This window comes from Phoxinus phoxinus (assembly GCF_949152265.1).
Source record: "Phoxinus phoxinus genome assembly, chromosome: 9".
In the NCBI taxonomy this organism is placed as follows: Eukaryota; Metazoa; Chordata; class Actinopteri; order Cypriniformes; family Leuciscidae; genus Phoxinus; species Phoxinus phoxinus.
The window spans coordinates 165,728-190,000 of record NC_136884.1 but is presented as its reverse complement, the minus strand read 5'-3'; the positions used below and the strand labels follow the sequence as shown (position 1 = coordinate 190,000).

The window sequence follows — 24,273 nt, the reverse complement described above, 5'->3', positions numbered from 1 at the left end:
AACATAGTAACATTAAAATAGTAACAGTAACACAGTAACAGTAACATAGTAACATTAAAATAGTAACAGTAACACAGTAACAGTAACATAGTAACATTAAAATAGTAACAGTAACACAGTAACAGTAACATAGTAACATTAAAATAGTAACAGTAACACAGTAACAGTAACATAGTAACATTAAAATAGTAACAGTAACATAGTAATAGTAACATAGTAACATTAAAATAGTAACAGTAACACAGTAACAGTAACATAGTAACATAGTAACATTTAAGACCAGATAGCTTTAAATGAATATTCTATTAAGAATGTTTGTTCATAACTCTGAGAATGTTCCCTGTTAGCTGGGTTTACTGTAATATTATACTTTAACACATTCCAATAATGTCATAATTTGTCCAGCGACGGGTTTGAGAGATTCGCTCTGCATATGAAGAGTGTGTTCATCACCTTTAACCTCACGCTGCGGCTCAAACTGGCTTCTTTGCCTTCATATGTTGCTTCGAGTGCTCATAAAGTCTTAATATAGCTGTGTTTAATAGGATCAGGACAGCGAGCGCTGAGGATTCTGGGTACACACCGGCCTGGAGACGCGAACACAAGAGATAACGGGATTAAAGATGTTTAAGAGGAATAATGTTCAGCGTATGGACACACAAACACAACAGATATTAATGAGCTTCATTGTGTTTATTTGAAATAAATACTTAAATATATTATACCTTTTTTGGTATTACATATATATATATTTTTATGCATTACTTTTGTTATTGTTATTAAGACATCAGATACAGAATCCCGTGTGTGACGGTAAACCCGTCTGTGATGTGATTCGCTAGCAGCTCCTGATTTAGCAACACTAGAGATTGATGAATCATTTAAAGTGAATCATTAGAGTGAATCGACTCAGTTGAGCTTCACACACACAGATCAGATGTAACAGAACAGTTAGGCCTCTGCTAATTAAAGTCCAACAGAGGTGTGTTTTATGGTCATGTACAGATCTTCTAGTTCAGGATGCGACCGAGGAACAAAGTTTTCCAGAACCGGTGTGTCCCAGCATGCTTTGCGCTGCAGTGGATAATCACAGACCTGTGTGAGTTTGTAAAGCTCCTTACAAATCCTCTTAGAGACTCCAGAGCGAGGAGAAGCGACTCCATCATCAGCGTCGCACACGCCAGGCTGTGAACAGGTACGAGTGTGTGTTCCAGCACACGTGTGTGTGTGTTCGTGAGAGAGAGAGTGTGTGTTCATGAGAGAGAGAGAGTGTGTTCATGAGAGAGAGAGAGTGTGTTTCAGCACACATGTGTGTTCATGAGAGAGAGAGTGTGTGTTCATGAGAGAGAGAGAGTGTGTTTCAGCACACATGTGTGTTCATGAGAGAGAGAGTGTGTGTTCATGAGAGAGAGAGAGTGTGTTTCAGCACACATGTGTGTTCATGAGAGAGAGAGTGTGTGTTCATGAGAGAGAGAGAGTGTGTTTCAGCACACATGTGTGTTCATGAGAGAGAGAGTGTGTGTTCATGAGAGAGAGAGTGTGTGTTCATGAGAGAGAGAGAGTGTGTTCGTGAGAGAGAGAGAGTGTGTGTTCATGAGAGAGAGAGAGTGTGTTTCAGCACACATGTGTGTTCATGAGAGAGAGAGTGTGTGTTCATGAGAGAGAGCGAGTGTGTTCATGAGAGAGAGAGTGTGTGTTCATGAGAGTGTGTGTGTGTGTTCTGTTTGGTCAGATCACGGATGAAGTGATTCCTGAGTCGCTGTGGATTCCTACAGAACTGATTCGCTCCAGTTGTTCTTGTGTCACTGTGTGACTCCTCTGATGTGTGTATGCGCTATACAGCTCAAAAGTGTGACTGGGATAATTCAGATTTTTATGTTTTTGAAAGAATCTCAAAAATCTTGGTTTCTCTTTCAGAAACATTAGGCGTAATATTGTAATTATTCCAGACTTCTACTGGTTTCGACTGGTTTATGGGGAATACAGGTGAACTGGGACATTACACGTGATCATCTGTCATTGTGAATGTGTGTTTCAGTGTTACACTGCCACACACAAACACTGCCACACACACACACACACACACAAACACTGACACACACAAACACTGACACACACAAACACTGCCACACACAAACACTGCCACACACAAACACTGCCACACACAAACACTGACACACACAAACACTGACACACACAAACACTGACACACACAAACACTGACACACACAAACACTGCCACACACAAACACTGCCACACACAAACACTGCCACACACAAACACTGACACACACAAACACTGACACACACAAACACTGCCACACACAAACACTGCCACACACAAACACTGACACACACAAACACTGACACACACAAACACTGCCACACACAAACACTGCCACACACAAACACTGCCACACACAAACACTGCCACACACAAACACTGCCACACACAAACACTGACACACACAAACACTGACACACACAAACACTGACACACACAAACACTGCCACACACAAACACTGCCACACACAAACACTGCCACACACAAACACTGACACACACAAACACTGACACACACAAACACTGACACACACAAACACTGCCACACACAAACACTGCCACACACAAACACTGCCACACACAAACACTGCCACACACAAACACTGCCACACACAAACACTGCCACACACAAACACTGCCACACACAAACACTGACACACACAAACACTGACACACACAAACACTGACACACACAAACACTGACACACACAAACACTGACACACACAAACACTGACACACACAAACACTGCCACACACAAACACTGACACACACAAACACTGACACACACAAACACTGACACACACAAACACTGACACACACAAACACGCACAAACACTGACACGCACAAACACTGACACACACAAACACTGACACGCACAAACACTGACACGCACAAACACTGACACACACAAACACTGACACACACAAACACTGACACACACAAACACGCACAAACACTGACACGCACAAACACTGAGACGCACAAACACTGACACACACAAACACTGACACACACAAACACTGACACACACAAACACTGACACACACAAACACTGACACACACAAACACTGAAACATGTTTTTAACAACGTGTGTGTCAGTGTTTGTGTGTGTCAGTGTGTGTGTGTGTTTATATCAGTCAGTGTGAACATCTCAGTCTATCAGTGAATCAAACTCATCAATCATTCATTCTGTCAGCAGAACCGGATCTTTCTCTGTCTGTCTGTCGCTGCTTCTGGGTCAGTGTTTGACCTGTGATCTCGTGTGTGTGTGTGTGTGTGTGTGTGTGCGCGTGCGAGTTTATGATTTATGAGGACACGCATTTGTATAAAGACATGGGTATGTGTAATGTAAATGTGGTTTATATTTTTGTGTGTGTGTGTGTGTGTGTGTGTGAGAGAGAGAGAGAGAGTGTGTGTTAATACATTATAATTAATACATTTGATTAGAACAATAAAAATAAAATAACAGTTCAATAGTGAGTATGAAAAAAGGCACAATGATGTAATATAATAGAAAGTAAATATTTGACAGATTAGTAAAGTAGTGTGTGAGTGTGTCCACACATGAGTGTGTGTGAGTGTGTGTCCACACATGAGTGTGTGTCCACACATGAGTGTGTGTGAGTGTGTGTCCACACATGAGTGTGTGTGAGTGTGTGTCCACACATGAGTGTGTGTGAGTGTGTGTCCACACATGAGTGTGTGTGAGTGTGTGTGTGAGTGTGTGTCCACACATGAGTGTGTGTGAGTGTGTGTCCACACATGAGTGTGTGTGAGTGTGTAGAGCAGGGTTGGGGTCGCTCTCGAGTTCTTCTGTTGACACTGACGGATCCTTCTCGTTACTCAGTCAGTCAGATTAACCTGTTAACGGCCCACGCTGGGTTAATTATAGACCTGCAGCGTCACTCACACACACACACACACACACACACACACACACACACACACACACACACGAGATCAGACTGTCTGATCATTAACCAGCACCATCACACCAGTTAGTCTTCATTATCATCTTCATCCTGTTCAGCCTCTATAAATGAGTCGTTAAGAGTTTAGTCACTGATGATGATGAAGGTGATGATGGTGATGATGATGAAGGTGGTGATAATAGGGTTAAAGGTTAGGGTTAATGGTGATGAGGATGATGAAGGTGGTGAAGATGATGATGAAGGTGGTGATGATGGGGTTAAAGGGTTAGGGTTAATGGTGATGAAGGTGGTGATGATGATGATGATGAAGGTGATGATGATGAAGGTGGTGATGATGATGATGATGAAGGTGATGATGATGAAGGTGGTGATGATGATGATGATGATGAAGGTGGTGATGATGGGGTTAAAGGTTAGGGTTAATGGTGATGAAGGTGGTGATGATGATGATGATGATGAAGGTGGTGAAGATGATGATGAAGATGATGAAGGTGGTGATGAAGGTGGTGATGATGATGATGATGAAGGTGGTGAAGATGAAGATGATGATGATGATGAAGGTGGTGAAGATGAAGATGATGATGAAGGTGGTGAAGATGAAGATGATGATGATGATGAAGGTGGTGAAGATGAAGATGATGATGATGATGAAGGTGGTGAAGATGATGATGAAGGTGGTGATGATGAAGATGATGAAGGTGGTGATGAAGGTGGTGATGATGATGATGATGAAGGTGGTGAAGATGAAGATGATGATGATGATGATGAAGGTGGTGATGATGGTGGTGATGATGGGGTTAAAGGTTAGGGTTAATGGTGATGAAGGTGGTGATGATGATGATGAAGATGATGATGAAGATGATGATGATGATGATGAAGGTGGTGATGATGGGGTTAAAGGTTAGGGTTAATGGTGATGAAGGTGGTGATGATGATGATGATGAAGGTGGTGAAGATGATGATGAAGATGATGATGATGATGATGATGAAGGTGGTGATGATGGGGTTAAAGGTTAGGGTTAATGGTGATGAAGGGTGTGATGATAGGGTTAAAGGTTAGGGTTAATGGTGATGAAGGTGGTGATGATGATGATGATGAAGGTGGTGAAGATGATGATGAAGATGATGATGATGATGATGATGAAGGTGGTGATGATGGGGTTAAAGGTTAGGGTTAATGGTGATGAAGGGTGTGATGATAGGGTTAAAGGTTAGGGTTAATGGTGATGAAGGTGGTGATGATGATGGTGATGAAGGTGGTGATGATGATGATGATGATGAAGGTGGTGATGATAGGGTTAAAGGTTAGGGTTAATGGTGATGAAGGGTGTGATGATAGGGTTAAAGGTTAGGGTTAATGGTGATGAAGGTGGTGATGATGATGGTGATGAAGGTGGTGATGATGATGATGATGATGATGATGAAGGTGGTGATGATAGGGTTAAAGGTTAGGGTTAATGGTGATGAAGGGTGTGATGATAGGGTTAAAGGTTAGGGTTAATGGTGATGAAGGTGGTGATGATGATGGTGATGAAGGTGGTGATGATGATGATGATGATGATGATGATGAAGGTGGTGATGATGGGGTTAAAGGTTAGGGTTAATGGTGATGAAGGGTGTGATGATAGGGTTAAAGGTTAGGGTTAATGGTGATGAAGGTGGTGATGATGATGGTGATGAAGGTGGTGATGATGATGATGATGATGATGATGAAGGTGGTGATGATAGGGTTAAAGGTTAGGGTTAATGGTGATGAAGGTGATGAGGATGATGAAGGTGGTGAAGAAGGGTGTGATGATAGGGTTAATGGTGATGAAGGTGATGATGAAGATGATGGTGATGATGATGGTGATGATGAAGCTGCTGTGTCTCTGTGTGATTGACAGCTCTCTCCCATGATTCCTGGCGTCGGTGTATAATTAGCCGTGATTGAGTTCATCATCCTGAACTCAGAGCAGAGGGAGTATTATGGGATGTTCCTGGTCATGTGACTCGTGTGCAGCCGGTGTGTGTGTGACTGACGCTGTGTTTGTTGTGTTTCAGGAGGATCTGTGTGTGAAGTCCAGACATGAACGGATACAGCGCAGTCTCCGCGCAGATGAAGTAGGTCGTCCCCTCAGATCATCACAACATTATTCACAACATAGACATATTCATATTCTGAAGATCCAGAAACTAGCAGCTCTACATGCCAACAGGAGTGTGTGAAGATCTGAACTCCTGCTGAGCGTTCTGTGCACGTTACGGGAACTGTAACATTGTATCATTCTTCAAACATTATGGAACGTTACTTTTGAATCTGAACGTTCCGAAACAAGAAACATTTAAAAACAAACATCCAGAAGAAACATTTCCATGATTGTTCTAATGTTCTGAGAACATCATTAAATAACAGATAACTCTGAACGAACGCTGTATTAATGTTACTGGCAGAACGTTTGTTCATAACTTTGAGAGAACCTTGCCAGAACGTTCTGATGATTTATTATTGATGTTTCCTCTGATCCTGATCTATTGGACACATTCATTATTGATCTGTCGCACAATAAGTGTGACTTACACAATGGAACAGATCAAGTGTCCACTTTACTCATTAACCACACACACACACTCTCTCTCAAACACACACACACACACACTCTCTCTCAAACACACTCACCCTCACGTTTGTGCGGCACAATGATTATTATTTAATTCACAATCCAGATGTAGAGCAGAGAAAGTGTGAATGTGAATGAGCCTCTCTCTCTCTCTCTCTCTCTCTCTCTCTCTCTCTCTCTCTCTCTCTCTCTCTCTCTCTCTCTCACTCACTCTCTCTCTCACTCACTCTCTCTCTCTCTCTCTCTCTCTCTCACTCACTCACACTCTCTCTCTCTCTCTCTCTCTCTCTCTCTCTCTCTCTCTCTCTCAGCGGTCATGGCTCACGGTCTCCAGATGTTCCTGTGGGAAACTCCAGTGGGAAAGCTCTGTACGGTACGTGTCTCCCCCTGCTGTCTGCTGAGGGAACTGCAGCTCACACACTTCGTCACCATAACGGGATTGTGTTGATCAGTGTGTGGGACATACAGAAACGTAAAGATGTTCAGTGTTTTGCTCTTTAGAACTAAAGATTCAAAGGGATTTTGTCTGTATTGGGGAGAATCGTCTGGCTCATATTTCACCTTGATAATAGAATATTAGTCAGGCTTTATTTCTGCAGCGCTTTATACAGTACAAATCGTGTCGGAGCAGCTTCACAGTAATAAATAGAATCAATGATGTGTGTGTGTTTTCTCTGCACCATCGCTCTCAGGAAAAGATGGAGTGTATTTCCTGCACACTTCCGCCAAACACAAAAAGAAAGGTAGAAGCTGTGTGTGAGTATGTGAGTGTGAGTATGTGGGTGAGTGTATGTGAGTATGTGATTGTGAGTATTCAAGTTTGCAAGTATATGAGTGTTGAGTATGTGAGTGTGAGTGTGCGAGTGTGAGTATGCGAGTGTGTGAGTGTGCGAGTGTGAGTATGTGTGTGTGCGAGTGTGAGTATGCGAGTGAATGTGAGTATGCGAGTGAGTGTGAGTATGCGAGTGTGAGTATGCGAGTGTGAGTATGCGAGTGTGAGTATGCGTGTGTGAGTGTGCGAGTGCGAGTGCGAGTGGGAGTGTGCGAGTGTTAGTGTGCGAGTGTGAGTGGGCGAGTGCGAGTATGCAAGTGCGAGTGTGAGAGTATGCAAGTGCGAGTATGCGAGAATGCGAGTGCGAGTATGCGAGTGTACGAGTGCGAGTGTACGAGTGCGAGTATGCGAGTGCGAGTATGCGAGAATGCGAGTGTACGAGTGCGAGTGTGAGAGTATGCGAGTGTGAGAGTATGCGGTGAGTGTACGAGTGCAAGTGTGAGAGTATGCGGTGAGTGTACGAGTGCGAGTGTGAGAGTATGCGGTGAGTGTACGAGTGCGAGTGTGAGAGTATGCGGTGAGTGTACGAGTGCGAGTGTGAGAGTATGCAAGTGTGAGAGTATGCGGTGAGTGTACGAGTGCGAGTGTACGAGTATGCGGTGAGTGTACGAGTGCGAGTGTGAGAGTATGCAAGTGTGAGAGTATGCGGTGAGTGTACGAGTGCGAGTGTACGAGTGCGAGTGTGAGAGTATGCGAGTGTGAGAGTATGCGGTGAGTGTACGAGTGCGAGTGTACGAGTGCGAATGTGAGAGTATGCGAGTGTGCGAGTATGCGGTGAGTGTACGAGTGCGAGTGTGAGAGTATGCTGTGAGTGTGCGAGTATGCGGTGAGTGTACGAGTGCGAGTGTACGAGTGCGAGTGTGAGAGTATGCGAGTGTACGAGTGCGAGTGTGCGAGTATGCGGTGAGTGTACGAGTGCGAGTGTGAGAGTATGCTGTGAGTGTGCGAGTATGCGGTGAGTGTACGAGTGCGAGTGTACGAGTGCGAGTGTGAGAGTATGCGAGTGTACGAGTGTGAGAGTATGCGGTGAGTGTACGAGTGCGAGTGTACGAGTGCGAGTGTGAGAGTATGCGGTGAGTGTACGAGTGCGAGTGTACGAGTGCGAGTGTGAGAGTATGCGAGTGTGAGAGTATGCGAGTGTACGAGTGCGAGTGTGCGAGTATGCGGTGAGTGTACGAGTGCGAGTGTACGAGTGCGAGTGTGAGAGTATGCGGTGAGTGTACGAGTGCGAGTGTACGAGTGCGAGTGTGAGAGTATGCGAGTGTGCGAGTATGCGGTGAGTGTACGAGTGCGAGTGTGAGAGTATGCTGTGAGTGTGCGAGTATGCGGTGAGTGTACGAGTGCGAGTGTACGAGTGCGAGTGTGAGAGTATGCGAGTGTGAGAGTATGCGGTGAGTGTACGAGTGCGAGTGTGAGAGTATGCTGTGAGTGTACGAGTGCGAGTGTGAGAGTATGCTGTGAGTGTGCGAGTATGCGGTGAGTGTACGAGTGCGAGTGTGAGAGTATGCGGTGAGTGTACGAGTGCGAGTGTGAGAGTATGCGAGTGTGAGAGTATGCGGTGAGTGTACGAGTGCGAGTGTGAGAGTATGCGGTGAGTGTGCGAGTATGCGGTGAGTGTACGAGTGCGAGTGTGAGAGTATGCTGTGAGTGTGCGAGTATGCGGTGAGTGTACGAGTGCGAGTGTACGAGTGCGAGTGTGAGAGTATGCGAGTGTGAGAGTATGCGGTGAGTGTACGAGTGCGAGTGTGAGAGTATGCTGTGAGTGTACGAGTGCGAGTGTGAGAGTATGCTGTGAGTGTGCGAGTATGCGGTGAGTGTACGAGTGCGAGTGTGAGAGTATGCGGTGAGTGTACGAGTGCGAGTGTGAGAGTATGCGGTGAGTGTACGAGTGCGAGTGTGAGAGTATGCGGTGAGTGTACGAGTGCGAGTGTGAGAGTATGCTGTGAGTGTGCGAGTGCGAGTGTGAGAGTATGCTGTGAGTGTGCGAGTATGCGGTGAGTGTACGAGTGCGAGTGTGAGAGTATGCGGTGAGTGTACGAGTGCGAGTGTGAGAGTATGCGGTGAGTGTACGAGTGCGAGTGTGAGAGTATGCGGTGAGTGTACGAGTGCGAGTGTGAGAGTATGCTGTGAGTGTACGAGTGCGAGTGTGAGAGTATGCTGTGAGTGTGCGAGTATGCGGTGAGTGTACGAGTGCGAGTGTGAGAGTATGCGGTGAGTGTACGAGTGCGAGTGTGAGAGTATGCGGTGAGTGTACGAGTGCGAGTGTACGAGTGCGAGTGTGAGAGTATGCAAGTGTGAGAGTATGCGGTGAGTGTACGAGTGCGAGTGTACGAGTGCGAGTGTGCGAGTATGCGGTGAGTGTGCTAGTATGCGGTGAGTGTGCTAGTATGCGGTGAGTGTGCGAGTATGCGGTGAGTGTGCGAGTATGCGGTGAGTGTGCGAGTATGCGGTGAGTGTGCGAGTATGCGGTGAGTGTGCGAGTATGCGGTGAGTGTGCGAGTATGCGGTGAGTGTGCGAGTATGCGGTGAGTGTGCGAGTATGCGGTGAGTGTGTGAGTATGCGAGTGTGTGAGTGTGAGAATGTGAGTTGTGTGTGTGGGTATGTGAGTGAGTTTGTGTGTAAATGTGAGTGTGAGTGACTATGTTAGTCTGACTGTGTGTGTGTGTGTGTGTGTGTGTGAGTGACCGACCTTTCATAGACATCTCTTGTTTCCTTCAACTCTCCCTTCACACACACTTCCAGTGTGAATCCCGTGTGATTGTGTCTGTAGACACACAGATGTAGTTTCCAGCTGAATCTGCTCCTCACGCACGTGTGTGTGTGTGTCTGATGTGTTCAGCGCTACTCGTCCACACGGAAGATTCCGTCTGGACCTGATGGTGACGTCGTGTGTGTGAGTGTCTGTGTGTGTGTTTCCTCAGAGCAAAGGAAGAACTACACCAAGAACAGCATCAACAGCCTGACGGACACGTCGCAGTATCATGTGGAGGTACGGACCGGCCGTGTGTTGTCGTCCTTTTCTGTAAAAGCAGATATCTCCCTTTGCTCTGAACTGTGAGCGTTGTAACTGTGCAGATGTTGTTTATGATCAAACACAACATTACACACTAACTACACATTACACACTAACTACACATTACACACTAACTACACATTACACACTAACTACACATTACACACTAACTACACATTACACACTAACTACAGTAGAAAAGTCAAATCATACTCAACCGCCGCTTTAACGTAACCCATGAAATAAACATTGACGATTTTTGGATTTAACTCGTCTCTGATGATGTGGACGGGGCAACCTGTCACTCACATGAGATCAGCCAATAGCAAACCACAACCGTCCAATCAATTACCGACGGTCAAAATCAAGCCCCGCCCACATGTGTTGTTGTTTCTGAAGCGTCTCTCTCGATGTACGGCACAATAGAGGAGAAAACACCAGCGCTACTTCAATCAAAATGTCTAACCGTTAGAGACGCTGTGTGTGTGTGTGTGTGTGTGTGTGTGTGTGTGTGTGTGTGTGTGTGTGTGTGTGTGTGTGTGTGTGTGTGTGTGTGTGTGTGTCCCGCAGCATCTCACCACGTTTGTGATGGACCGTAAAGAGGCGGTGCTGACCATCGAGGACGGCGTGCGGAAGCTGCGTCTGCTGGACGCTAAAGGGAAGGTGTGGACGCAGGACATGATCCTGCAGGTGGACGCCAAATCCATCAGCCTCCTCGACAACGACAGCAAGGTACAGGAGCTCCGCCCAGGAGTGTGTCCGCCGTCAGCGGCGTAGCTCGCGGCTTCACTCGGCGATGCGGCGCTGGAACGACGGTTTCGGGAAACACGACTCGCTGAACTGCTGATAACGACAGAACTAGCGACCACAGTCGGCTAATGATGCTTTTGGGAAACACACCCCCAGAGCTCTGAGCACGCGTGTGTGTGTGTGTGTGTGTGTGTGTGTGTGTGTGTGTGTGTTTCAGAACGAGCTGGAGAACTTCCCCCTGGGCTCGGTCCAGCACTGCCAGGCCGTGATCAACGCCTGCGGGTACGACTCGATCCTGGCGCTGGTGTGTAAGGAGTCCGGGCAGGGCAAGGCGGACCTGCACCTGTTCCAGTGCGACGACATCAAGGTCAGCGCGACTGAGTGAGTGAAGCTGTCAATCATTCCTGTCGACTCTTCGTCACCCGCGTGTGTGTGTGTGCTCTGACTCCCTCAGGCCAACTTAATCCACATGGACATCGAGAGCGCCGTCAGCGATCACAAGAGCGGGAAAGTGAAGAAGAGGCCGGAGGTGCTGAAGTAAGATGATGATGATGATGATGATGGTGATGATGATGATGATGATGCTGGTGATGATGATGATGAAGATGATGATGATGATGATGATGATGCTGGTGATGATGAAGATGATGATGATGATGATGATGATGATGATGCTGGTGATGATGAAGATGATGATGATGATGATGATGATGAAGATGAAGATGAAGATGATGATGATGATGATGGCTGTTGCCACAGTAACGCAGCATCCGTATCTCTGTGTGTGTCAGAATGATCCTGAAGAGTGACGGCACCATCCCCCCGCCCCCGGGAGGCCCCGCCCCCCAGCCTCCAGGAGCTGTCAATCAAGGGGACGCCAAGAGCCGAGTGGCCAGTTGGACAGCCTGGACCAATGAGCAGCAGGACTGTGAGTGCATCTGGAAACACAGTGTGTCTGTCATTCCCATTCCGGAGTGTCTCACTCTGTGTGTGTGTGTGTGTGTGTGTGTGTGTGTCGTCAGGTGATCCGCAGAGAGTTTACACAGAGCTGGACGGGTCTGCTGAGATGAGCGCAGCGCAGGTGGACAGAGATGTGGTGAGTGACTTCACTGTTCATACATCTGTGTGTGTGTGTGTGATGCAGATGGTCAAACACTGATGTGTGTTACAGCAAATCCTCAACCACGTTCTGGACGACATCGAACACTTCGTCACCAAACTGCAGAAAGCTGCCGAGGCCTTTACTGAGCTCTCCAAACGCAAGAAAACCAAGAAGAGCAAGAAGAAAGGACCTGGAGGTGAGCGTTTCATCATCACATGATGCGTCCAGATCCTCCTCTTTCACGAGTGTGTCACGAGTGTGTCACGAGTGTGTAACAAGACTATGAGTGTGTCACGAGTGTGTCACGAGTGCGTAACGAGTGTGTAATGAGACTGTACGAGTGTGTCGCGAGTTTGTAACGAGTGCATAACGAGTGTGTCACGAGTGTGTCACGAGTGTGTAATGAGACTGTACGAGTGTGTAACGAGTGTGTCACGAGTGTGTCACGAGTGTGTAATGAGACTATGAGTGTGTCGTGAGTGTGTAACAAGTGTGTAACGAGTGTGTAACGGGTTTGCTGTGTGTCTGTGATCAGAGGGAGTTTTGATGCTGAGAGCTAAACCTCCGTCTCAGGACGAGTTTGTCACGGGTGTGTAATGAGTGTGTTACGAGTGTGTAATGAGTGTGTTACGAGTGTGTAATGAGTGTGTAACGAGTGTGTAACGAGTGTGTAACGAGTGTGTAACGGGTTTGCTGTGTCATCAGAGGGAGTTCTGACGCTGAGAGCTAAACCTCCGTCTCAGGACGAGTTTGTCACGAGTGTGTTACGAGTGTGTCGTGAGTGTGTAACGAGTGTGTAACGGGTTTGCTGTGTCATCAGAGGGAGTTCTGACGCTGAGAGCTAAACCTCCGTCTCAGGACGAGTTTGTCACGGTTGTGTCGTGAGTGTGTTACGAGTGTGTCGTGAGTGTGTAACGAGTGTGTCACGAGTGTGTAACGAGTGTGTCGTGAGTGTGTAACGAGTGTGTCACGAGTGTGTAACGAGTGTGTAACGGGTTTGCTGTGTCATCAGAGGGAGTTCTGATGCTGAGAGCTAAACATCCGTCTCAGGACGAGTTTGTCACGGGTGTGTAATGAGTGTGTAACGAGTGTTTCGTGAGTGTGTAACGAGTGTGTAACGGGTTTGCTGTGTCATCAGAGGGAGTTCTGACGCTGAGAGCTAAACCTCCGTCTCAGGACGAGTTTGTCACGGGTGTGTAATGAGTGTGTAACGAGTGTGTCGTGAGTGTGTAATGAGTGTGTAACGGGTTTGCTGTGTCATCAGAGGGAGTTCTGACGCTGAGAGCTAAACCTCCGTCTCAGGACGAGTTTGTCACGGGTGTGTCGTGAGTGTGTCACGAGTGTGTCACGAGTGTGTAACGAGTGTGTCACAAGTGTGTAACGAGTGTGTTACGAGTGTGTAACGAGTGTGTCGTGAGTGTGTTACGAGTGTGTAACGAGTGTGTCACGAGTGTGTAACGAGTGTGTCGTGAGTGTGTCACGAGTGTGTCACGAGTGTGTAACGAGTGTGTAACGGGTTTGCTGTGTCATCAGAGGGAGTTCTGACGCTGAGAGCTAAACCTCCGTCTCAGGACGAGTTTGTCACGGGTGTGTAATGAGTGTGTTACGAGTGTGTCGTGAGTGTGTAACGAGTGTGTCACGAGTGTGTAACGAGTGTGTAACGGGTTTGCTGTGTCATCAGAGGGAGTTCTGACGCTGAGAGCTAAACCTCCGTCTCAGGACGAGTTTGTCACGGGTGTGTCGTGAGTGTGTAACGAGTGTGTCGTGAGTGTGTAACGAGTGTGTAACGAGTGTGTCACGAGTGTGTAACGAGTGTGTCACGAGTGTGTAACGAGTGTGTCGTGAGTGTGTCACGAGTGTGTCACGAGTGTGTAACGAGTGTGTAACGGGTTTGCTGTGTCATCAGAGGGAGTTCTGACGCTGAGAGCTAAACCTCCGTCTCAGGACGAGTTTGTCACGGGTGTGTAATGAGTGTGTTACGAGTGTGTCGTGAGTGTGTAACGAGTGTGTCACGAGTGTGTAACGAGTGTGTAACGGGTTTGCTGTGTCATCAGAGGGAGTTCTGACGCTGAGAGCTAAACCTCCGTCTCAGGACGAGTTTGTCACGGGTGTGTCGTGAGTGTGTAACGAGTGTGTCGTGAGTGTGTAACGAGTGTGTAACGAGTGTGTCACGAGTGTGTAACGAGTGTGTCACGAGTGTGTAACGAGTGTGTTACGAGTGTGTAACGAGTGTGTCGTGAGTGTGTTACGAGTGTGTTACGAGTGTGTAACGAGTGTGTAACGAGTGTGTCACGAGTGTGTCACGAGTGTGTAACGAGTGTGTCGTGAGTGTGTCACGAGTGTGTCACGAGTGTGTAACGAGTGTGTCGTGAGTGTGTCACGAGTGTGTAACGAGTGTGTCACGAGTGTGTCACGAGTGTGTAACGAGTGTGTAACGGGTTTGCTGTGTCATCAGAGGGAGTTCTGACGCTGAGAGCTAAACCTCCGTCTCAGGACGAGTTTGTCACGGGTGTGTCGTGAGTGTGTAACGAGTGTGTCGTGAGTGTGTAACGAGTGTGTCACGAGTGTGTAACGAGTGTGTTACGAGTGTGTCGTGAGTGTGTAACGAGTGTGTCACGAGCGTGTAACGAGTGTGTAACGGGTTTGCTGTGTCATCAGAGGGAGTTCTGACGCTGAGAGCTAAACCTCCGTCTCAGGACGAGTTTGTCACGGGTGTGTCGTGAGTGTGTAACGAGTGTGTCGTGAGTGTGTAACGAGTGTGTCACGAGTGTGTAACGAGTGTGTTACGAGTGTGTCGTGAGTGTGTAACGAGTGTGTCGTGAGTGTGTAACGAGTGTGTCACGAGCGTGTAACGAGTGTGTAACGGGTTTGCTGTGTCATCAGAGGGAGTTCTGACGCTGAGAGCTAAACCTCCGTCTCAGGACGAGTTTGTCACGGGTGTGTCGTGAGTGTGTAACGAGTGTGTCGTGAGTGTGTAACGAGTGTGTCACGAGTGTGTAACGAGTGTGTTACGAGTGTGTCGTGAGTGTGTAACGAGTGTGTCACGAGCGTGTAACGAGTGTGTAACGGGTTTGCTGTGTCATCAGAGGGAGTTCTGACGCTGAGAGCTAAACCTCCGTCTCAGGACGAGTTTGTCACGAGTGTGTCACGAGTGTGTAACGAGTGTGTAACGGGTTTGCTGTGTCATCAGAGGGAGTTCTGACGCTGAGAGCTAAACCTCCGTCTCAGGACGAGTTTGTCGACTGTTTCCAGAAGTTCAAACATGCCTTCAACCTGCTGGTGAGTGACGCTACCCGGTTGTAGATCAGTAAATCACACTTACTAATGTTTAGCTGAGAATGTCATTAATATTCTGTGTGATTGGTTGTCGTTGCAGGGGAAGTTGAAGAACCACATTCAGAACCCCAGCGCTGTGGATCTGGTTCACTTCCTGTTCAATCCGCTCAGACTGGTACGTGTTCTGATGGCGTGTGTGTGTGTGTGTGGACAGCGGTTCAGCCGCGCTCACGCTCCGGTGTGTGTGTGTCTCAGGTGATCCAGACGTCTGGAGGGGTGGATCTGGCTAAAAGCGTGATCGTCCCCCTCCTCACCAGAGAAGCCATCGAGTTCCTGCACGCGTCGGGGTCTGCGGACGAGAGACACCTGTGGGTCACGCTGGGAGACGGCTGGACCAAGTGCCGGTACTGATGCTCACCTGGGCCTGGAGAACGGGCGGGCCTCTGCTCAGTCTGCCGGTCATTACACAGCCAATCGTTTCTTCACTGAGGCTTTTGAAGAATTACTCTTGCTTAGAACAAAACTTACTATTATATGAATTACCGTTGTGTCCGAGCATCAGACTTTTCCCCGGCAACAACCGACCATAGCTTCATTAACACTGAGAATCGCTTATTCTCGCTTAGACCGATATTTAAATCTCTAAAAGAACAAAATCGGTTAATACATAACTTACTATCTTTAAATCAACATTTAACATGTTCTTAATACAACAAAACGACGATATTTAATAGAATAAAACTGACCTATATTTATTTCTCTCAATTGAACAAAACGACCGATATTTAAATTGGTTGATTGAACAAAACTGCAGCACTGATGCTCGTCACACACACACACACACATACACACACACCTGATATATGTGATAGACAACACAATAAATTCAATATCTAGATCTAAATCCGGAGGATTAATCATATCATCCAGCTCTAAAACTTGAAAGTAGGGATGTACCGATATGAACATTTTGACTGATAACCCTTTACATTTGAAAGCCGATAACCGATATATTGGCCGATAAATCTAAATCTTTATTATATCAAATACTTTATACTTTATTATATATTATTATATCAGCCAAATGTTATTATCAGGGCGATAACGATATCTTTAAAGTGAGCATATATCCGCCGGTACCGATATAGTGGCCGATATATCGCGCATCCCTACTCGACGGCATGACTTTCTGTAACGCTGCTTTGAAACGACTGTGGAAGCACTGAGTAAAGTGACTCTTGTCTTGTGTGGAGGTTGGAGTGGCCGCAGGATCACCCGTTCCCTCGGCACTCGCTGTGCTTCCGTGACGGCTGGGAGCCGCCGGTGCTAGTGTCGCGCGAGCAGGACGTAGCTCAGCTAGCAGAGACGCTCAGCGCCGGTCAGACCGAGATCCACAGGCCGAGAGACGGATCGCCGAGAGACGTGAGACGCTCTTCCTCCTCTAATGCCGCGCTTCCACCGGAACTGTTTCTCCCCCAGACCTGTTGCCGTCTAAAGAATCGTGAGAATTAGGCTAATGAGCCGGTGACGCAGGACTGCGCGCGACTTCACAGTTCCCGCTGGATTTAAGCTTAATAACGTCGGTCCATCGGCCGTATTTTTTAAACTCTATTGTTGATTAGAATACACCGAACTGTTCCCGCACGCACCGCAACCGATGCTGCGTGGAGTCAGCCAATCAAAATGCAGCATGAACTCGACCAATCACGAGCAGAGACTTCCTGAGGGGGGAAAATTTACCCGGATCTTCATTTAGACCCTGCGGTGGAAACACCGAGTCCCTCGAGTCCCTCATCCCGGGGAGAGTTCCTGCGGTGGAAGCGCGGCTTAAAGGTGCTTGTACACTGAGTCCCAAACTTCGTCATTCTGAATGGTCAAAACTCCTCTCGAAACGCTTGCTACGGATGCGGAAAACGCAGAAAATCGAACCCGATCCGAAATGCCGGACGAGAATTCCTGACTCGGTGTGCAAGCGCCTTCACCCTCACAGTGTGACGTTGTGTTGACTGAGTGTGTTTGTCCCGACAGTGGCCGCCGCCCCAGGACTTCGGCTGCACAGACGGGTACAGTAGCTCTCCTCTCCAGCGCTCGCAGGAGCTGGAGCCACACATGGCCAGGGCTTTTAAACAGGCGCTCGGCCGACACGTAGATAGGTAACACACACTCCCGGTGGAGAAGCCACCGCTCGCCCTGGAGAACCGGCTCTCTCTCAAACTCTCCGCTCTGAACTCTCAGTGTGTCGATCCGAGTACAGACTTCTTCTCGTCTGAGACGCTCCTCCACGGCGGCCGCGGTCAAACACAGCAGTAGATCCAGCTCTTAAACAACGACTGTGTGTTTAGGATGTTCTTCCTTAGTGTTTCTATTCCTGTAGACATCTAGATATTCTTACATCAGGAGACATGTGCTGGAGAACCAGAATCACTGCAGGAACATGAACACATGTGGGCGGGGCTTGATCGTGTCTGTGGGGAACTGATTGGCTGGTTGTGGTTGGCTGATCTCATGTGAGTGACAGGTTGCCCCGCCCACATCTTCAGAGAAGAGATCCTGCCAGATTAAAGATTATTAACACTAATGATGATGTGCACCCATAAATCATTCACAATAAACACTGCAATATTCCATAAAACAACAAGATTTTGATTTTATGGTCAAAGAGGTGCAATAAACAATACTACTTTTCTGACGCCAATGGCAGATATTTATTCTTGTTTTAAACAAAAGCTTCCTTCATTTTGATTACAATTATTTTACAAAACATGGCTTAATATCTTCAGTCGTTGTTCTCCTCCAGGAACTGTGTCTTGAGTTAAGAGTGTGTGGATGTGTGTGGAGACATCATGATTTGTTCACTGTCTCGCATGCAGTGTGTTTTCTGTCCAGAATATTGATATTGATGTTTTCTCTCCGGAATATTGATATTGATGTTTCTGTCCAGAACCCCGGAGGCGCACAGCAGGACGGCGCTGAGGAGTTTTGCCAAATCTAAATATGACTTTGTGGCCAGAAACAACACCGAACTCTCTGTGGTGAAAGACGAGGTGGTGGAGGTACGGTCATGTGACGTGTGATGTCAGCGAGCCGCGCACGTGTACAGTGATACAGTCTGATACACACACACACACACACACACACACACACACACAGTCTGATACACACACACACACACACACACACACAGTCTGATACACACACACACACACACACACACACACAGTCTGATACACACACACACACACACACACACACATACGGGTTTATGTGTATTACAAGGACACTTCGGCCCAAACCAGTTTTTTGCTGTATTAGGGGGACACCCCTTTCCACTTGCTCTACAGAGTTGTGTTGCACATCAAAAAATTTTGTTTGAGCCACACAACACAGATTTCACTTCAGAATTCGTATACACTCAACACAAGTGATAATGTAACGACCTGACAAAATACACAATTATGAGGACATATTATAATTACATGCAAGCCCCCGCCTATGACACAAACCGTTATTATAAGGACAGTAGCTATAACACACACACACATGCCATTATCGTGTATTAAAGGGACACACATGTATTAATAGGACATATCTAAACATACACAAAATAAAGGCATTGAGTATTAAAATGACATCGCTGACCTGAGGACTTAGCACTTCAATATATTTGTGGACCCTTATGAGACTACTGTCAGTCAAACCTTCTGGTCACAAAGGTCTGGTCTGTTAATAATGCCCTGAATATCAAAATCCTTTAAAAGGTGGTAATCAGTTATTGACTTAGCTTCTAAACTTTGAAAGCCACCACAGCCCTGTTCATAATTTAGACACACTTGATCAGTTTAAGTCTACAAACTCATCTCTTTAACCAAGTATACACATAATTCAATGCAAAAACAATTTAATGCCGCAATAATTAGCTCAATCAGAATCAAGAGTAATTATTTTTCTGTTCATTTTTTACACTGTGTGATTGTGTGAGCTTTTTGTCTTCCAATGTCTTATCCTTGGACAACCAAGCCATATATTTTTATATGCACCCCCAGGAACACCTTTAATTGAAAACATTGTGTATTATAAGGAGAAAAAAAAAGTGATCTATGAGTACAAACGGGTTAACACAAACACAAACATGAAAATGTTGTGTATAATAAGGACAAAAGTGATCTATGAGTACAAACGGGTTAACACAAACACAAACATGAAAATGTTGTGTATAATAAGGACAAAAGTGATCTATGAGGACAAACGGTGTAACACAAACACAAACATGAAAATGTTGTGTATTATAAGGACAAAAGTGATCTATGAGGACAAACGGGTTAACACAAACACAAACATGAAAATGTTGTGTATTATAAGGACAAAAGTGATCTATGAGGACAAACGGTGTAACACAAACACAAACATGAAAATGTTGTGTATAATAAGGACAAAAGTGATCTATGAGGACAAACGGTGTAACACAAACACAAACGTGAAAATGTTGTGTATTATAAGGACAAAAGTGATCTATGAGGACAAACGGTGTAACACAAACACAAACGTGAAAATGTTGTGTATTATAAGGACAAAAGTGATCTATGAGGACAAACGGTGTAACACAAACACAAACGTGAAAATGTTGTGTATTATAAGGACAAAAGTGATCTATGAGGACAAACGGGTTAACACAAACACAAACGTGAAAATGTTGTGTATTATAAGGACAAAAGTGATCTATGAGGACAAACGGTTTAACAAAGTGAAGGCAACATTCTCAGGTCTGCTGAAACTGGTAACACAAGGCTTATCCAGGTACTGCGAGTCACTGCGACTGGTGCAATTTAATGACATTAAAATAATAATACATCAAAATAATTAAATTTGATTTCAAATGGGCAAATTTTTTTTAAAATCATAGATTGTGTGTTCCTGTAGTTACTACTGTGGCTGTAACTGTTGTCACGGCCCCTCCTCTGCCTCGTAGGGGCGGTTCCTCCTGCAGGCAGAGGAGGCTCGTTAGTGATTGGAGCCACCTGGGCTCAGGGTATTTAAACTGCTTCACTAATCACTCTTCCCTCTCTCTCTGCTCCTCCAGGTATGATCCTGTTTTGTTTGTTCCTTTGTAGTCTTACTTCGTTTCCACTCAGTCATGTTCACATACACAGATTCACACATCTCTGCACTTTACATGCACCTTACATTATGACATTCTCACACCTCATTCCTTTTTCTTTGTTTAAAGTTAATAGTTTTTGGTGTACAATAAAGAACCTTTTTTAATGGCCTATAACTGTTGTCCGTGTCCCCTCATTTTTGTCACAGGCTATGAGCCAGCCTGTGACAAGTGGGGGTTCGTCCTTATGTTAAAGTTAATTGTACTTTATTCTCACTTTAGTATTTTAGTTTACTTTAACAGTTTGCCATAGTTGGTTAAAGTTTTGTCTAGATTGTCTTTGTGAGAACATAAAACAGTACACCAAGTATGGGAACAAGAAGCAAAATTTAATGTTTGCTTTTTCAACCTAAATGCGTTAAGGTAAAGCACTACCATTTACCTTCAATAAACTTAATGAACAAAGCATATTATGTCATATACCTAAACAATTTACAGTGCTGTTCAGAATTGTTTGCCCCCTTGGTACATATGATCGAAGACGGCTGTAAAAAATAAATCGGCATTGTTAACCCTTTTGATATTATATTTAAAAAATTTGCAAAAATCTAACCTTTCATTGAAGTAAAATAATTGAAAGTGGGGGAAAATCACATTATGAAATAAATGTTTTTCACCAAAACACGTTGGGAACAATTATTTGCCCTTTTATTAAATGTTTGCAACCTCCTTTTCCCAAGATAACAGCTCTGAGTTTTCTCCTATAATGCCTGATGAGTTTGGAGAACACCTGACCAGAGATCAGAGACCATTCCTCCACACAGAATCTCTCCAGATCCTTCAGATTCCCAGATTCATGTTGGCGCTGCTTCTCTTCAGTTCAGCCCACTCATTTTCTATAGGGTTCAGGCCAGGGACTGGGATGGCCATTGCAGGTCTTGGTTTTGTGCTCAGTGACCCATTTTTGTTTTGATTTTGATATTTGTTTTTGGATCACTGTCCTGTTGGAAGATCCAAACATGGCCCGTTATAAGATTTCTAGCACAGTCTGTTAGGTTTACATTTTTTATCTGTTGGTATTTGATCCAATCCATGATGACAAGACAAGATGTCCAGGACCTCTGGCAGAAAATTAGGCCCACAGCATTAAAGATACAGTATTTCATTTTACACATGGGGTACTTTTTATCTGTGTTACCAGATAAACCCATCTTAAGTGTTTGCTGCAAAAAAAAAGCTTGTTTTGTTTCATCTGACCATAGAACGTTTGAAAAGTACCGGACACGACTGGCACTTCAAACGGGACGGGTTCTATGGACAGATGAAACAAAAACAAACAATAGCTTTTTTGGCAGCAAACACTTAAGATGGGTTTGGTTCACACAGGGATAAAAAAGTACCCCATGTGTAAAATGAAATACTCTGCTGTATCTTTAATGCCGTGGGCTTAATTTTCTGCCAGATTTTCTGCCATCTTGTCTTGTCATCATGGCATCATGGATTGGATCAAATACCAACAGATAAAAAATTTAAACCTAACAGACTGTGCTAGAAATCTTATAACGGGCCGTGTTTGGATCTTCCAACAGGACAGTATCCATAAACAAATATCAAAATCAAAACAAAAATGGGTCACAGAGCACAAAACCAAGATCTGCAATGGCCATCCCAGTCCCTGGCCTGAACCCTATAGAAGATGAGTGGGCTGAACTGAAAAGAAGCACCAACATGGATCTGGGAATCTGAAGGATCTGGAGAGATTCTGTGTGGAGGAATGGTCTCTGATCTCTTGTCAGGTGTTCTCCAAACTCATCAGGCATTATAGGAGAAAACTCAGAGCTGTTATCTTGGGAAAAGGAGGATGCAAACATATTTAATAAAAGGGGGCAAATAATTGTTCCCAACGTGTTTTGGAGAAAAACATTTATTTCATAATGTGATTTCCCCCGCCCCCCACTTTCAATTATTTTACTTCAATGAAAGGTTAGATTTTAGTAAATTTTCTAAATATAATATCAAAAGGATTAATAATGCAGATTTATTTTTTACAGCCATCTTTGATCATTTTTACCAAGGGGGCAAACAATTCTGAACAGCACTGTATAACCTTGCTCATACATGTTAAACCAAAACAATAAAACCAAAAATTAACACGCCATCAAAACTAAATATTTTGTGCCTGTCTCTTTCTCTTCTCTGTCAAACCCCTATTCCTGACAAAGTCTCTGATGTTTTGTAAAGTGCGATTAGCCAAAGCAGGATGCTCAGCATTCTTGCACTGCTGGCAATCAATTTTAGTGGCGAGTTTGCATTGTGCAATGCTGTTCTTAAAGTGTCGCATTACTGCTGCGATTTCAGATGGAGACCATTGAATTTTGTGTTTCCTTCTGGCATTCTTTTCAGCAGGATTTTCAGGAACGCCTACAAAAGAGAAAAACAGATTCCTAGGATAAACACAATGATGACTAGATCTCATCTTCCTATTCTTCCAACCAGTCTAATAATTATTTTTAGTCTAGCCCATGAAATTAAATCTTTATTTCAAACAATTAAAATAAAAAATAAAATAGCAACACGTATGAAATATCCATCAATAAAAAACAAAAACAACAGAAAATGTAGCATAATAATCACCCAGTTCGAAAAGGGATAGGTAGAAGCCCTAGGCTTATCAAGACCAACCCCCAGTAACTACCCAAACCAAATCACAATCGAACAAGATAAATCAAACATAACGTTTTAGATAATACAGAAAAGCTATCAGAGATTTTTTTTCTCTACACTGCCTCTTAAAGATGTTCGACCTTGGACCGAAGAGCACCCAAATTAAATTGAAAAAGGATTGAGCACGCCATTCATCTTGAATCTAAACAGAAAAACTACTAAATTAAATGCTTTATCTTAATATAAAGATAAAGAAGCATAACAAACCATTATCAAGCAACATTAACAAGTTATGCATTATCATTCACCCTCACCACTTCTGTACTTATCAAAAATAAAACGTTTGTATCTTTTTAAAAAAAAAATTGTAACATGCTGTACAAATTGTACAAACTGCTTAAAAACAGAAACACATGTACATCTAATTTAAATAAATCAAGCAAATGCAAAAAGCGATCCAGACCAAAATCTAGATTATATATGCCACTGATTTTCAGCTTCGACCAACATTTATATATCCTTAAAAAGGATTAGTAGTTAAAAACTTCCGTCTTGTCTTACCTGTAGATGGGCCTTCTAGGGCAGGGTCATCATCTATGAAAGGAATAATAAAATACTGTAACATACAGTAGGCACTGCTTGGTCTAAATGAACTGAATCAAACCTTGCTAAACATGCTAGTTAAATGAGATAAATGCCCATACCATCTGAGGTGCCTGGAAGATCCTCGACAGGTCGCCTAACTCGCTTTAGGGCTGTGGTATGAATAATATAGTTTACTATTAAGGTTTTGGTGTCACATGTTTATTTATATACAAGCATAATCTAGAGAAAACACCATGATGACTAGATCACATCTCCATATTCTTTTTACCAGTCTAATAATTATCTTTGGTCTAGCCTTGTTTGAATGATTGCTAGTCTTGACTAAAGTGTTGAG

The 24,273-nt window shown here is 44.8% G+C and overlaps 1 protein-coding gene and 1 long non-coding RNA gene across 24 annotated transcripts in view; one reads left to right on the top strand and one right to left on the bottom strand.

The window, feature by feature from the left end:
• The window catches only part of eps8a (EGFR pathway substrate 8a, signaling adaptor), a 73,034-nt gene that overhangs the window by 14,050 nt on the left and 34,711 nt on the right, over positions 1-24,273 (top strand). For 5 of the 23 annotated variants that reach the window (XM_079622068.1, XM_079622065.1, XM_079622049.1 and 2 more), the window contains exons 2-17: positions 6,044-6,103; positions 6,912-6,973; positions 7,293-7,343; positions 10,355-10,422; positions 11,017-11,178; positions 11,414-11,563; positions 11,651-11,733; positions 11,988-12,124; positions 12,219-12,292; positions 12,368-12,494; positions 15,489-15,577; positions 15,675-15,749; positions 15,830-15,978; positions 16,828-16,996; positions 17,603-17,727; positions 18,516-18,627. In XM_079622068.1, the coding sequence (XP_079478194.1) occupies positions 6,069-6,103; positions 6,912-6,973; positions 7,293-7,343; positions 10,355-10,422; positions 11,017-11,178; positions 11,414-11,563; positions 11,651-11,733; positions 11,988-12,124; positions 12,219-12,292; positions 12,368-12,494; positions 15,489-15,577; positions 15,675-15,749; positions 15,830-15,978; positions 16,828-16,996; positions 17,603-17,727; positions 18,516-18,627 (1,668 nt within the window). In that variant the 5' untranslated portion in view covers positions 6,044-6,068. Of the gene's footprint in view, positions 1-1,005; positions 1,196-6,043; positions 6,104-6,911; positions 6,974-7,292; positions 7,357-10,354; positions 10,423-11,016; positions 11,179-11,413; positions 11,564-11,650; positions 11,734-11,987; positions 12,125-12,218; positions 12,293-12,367; positions 12,495-15,488; positions 15,578-15,674; positions 15,750-15,829; positions 15,979-16,827; positions 16,997-17,602; positions 17,728-18,515; positions 18,628-24,273 lie in introns of those variants that run through there. The other 18 variants (XM_079622055.1, XM_079622071.1, XM_079622069.1 and 15 more) reach the window with 10 other exon arrangements.
• On the bottom strand, positions 22,782-24,174 carry LOC307003521. The gene is made up of 3 exons (XR_013798734.1): positions 24,038-24,174; positions 23,895-23,927; positions 22,782-23,090 (listed from the first exon to the last, which is right to left on the bottom strand). It is a non-coding gene; the product is annotated as an uncharacterized lncRNA (long non-coding RNA).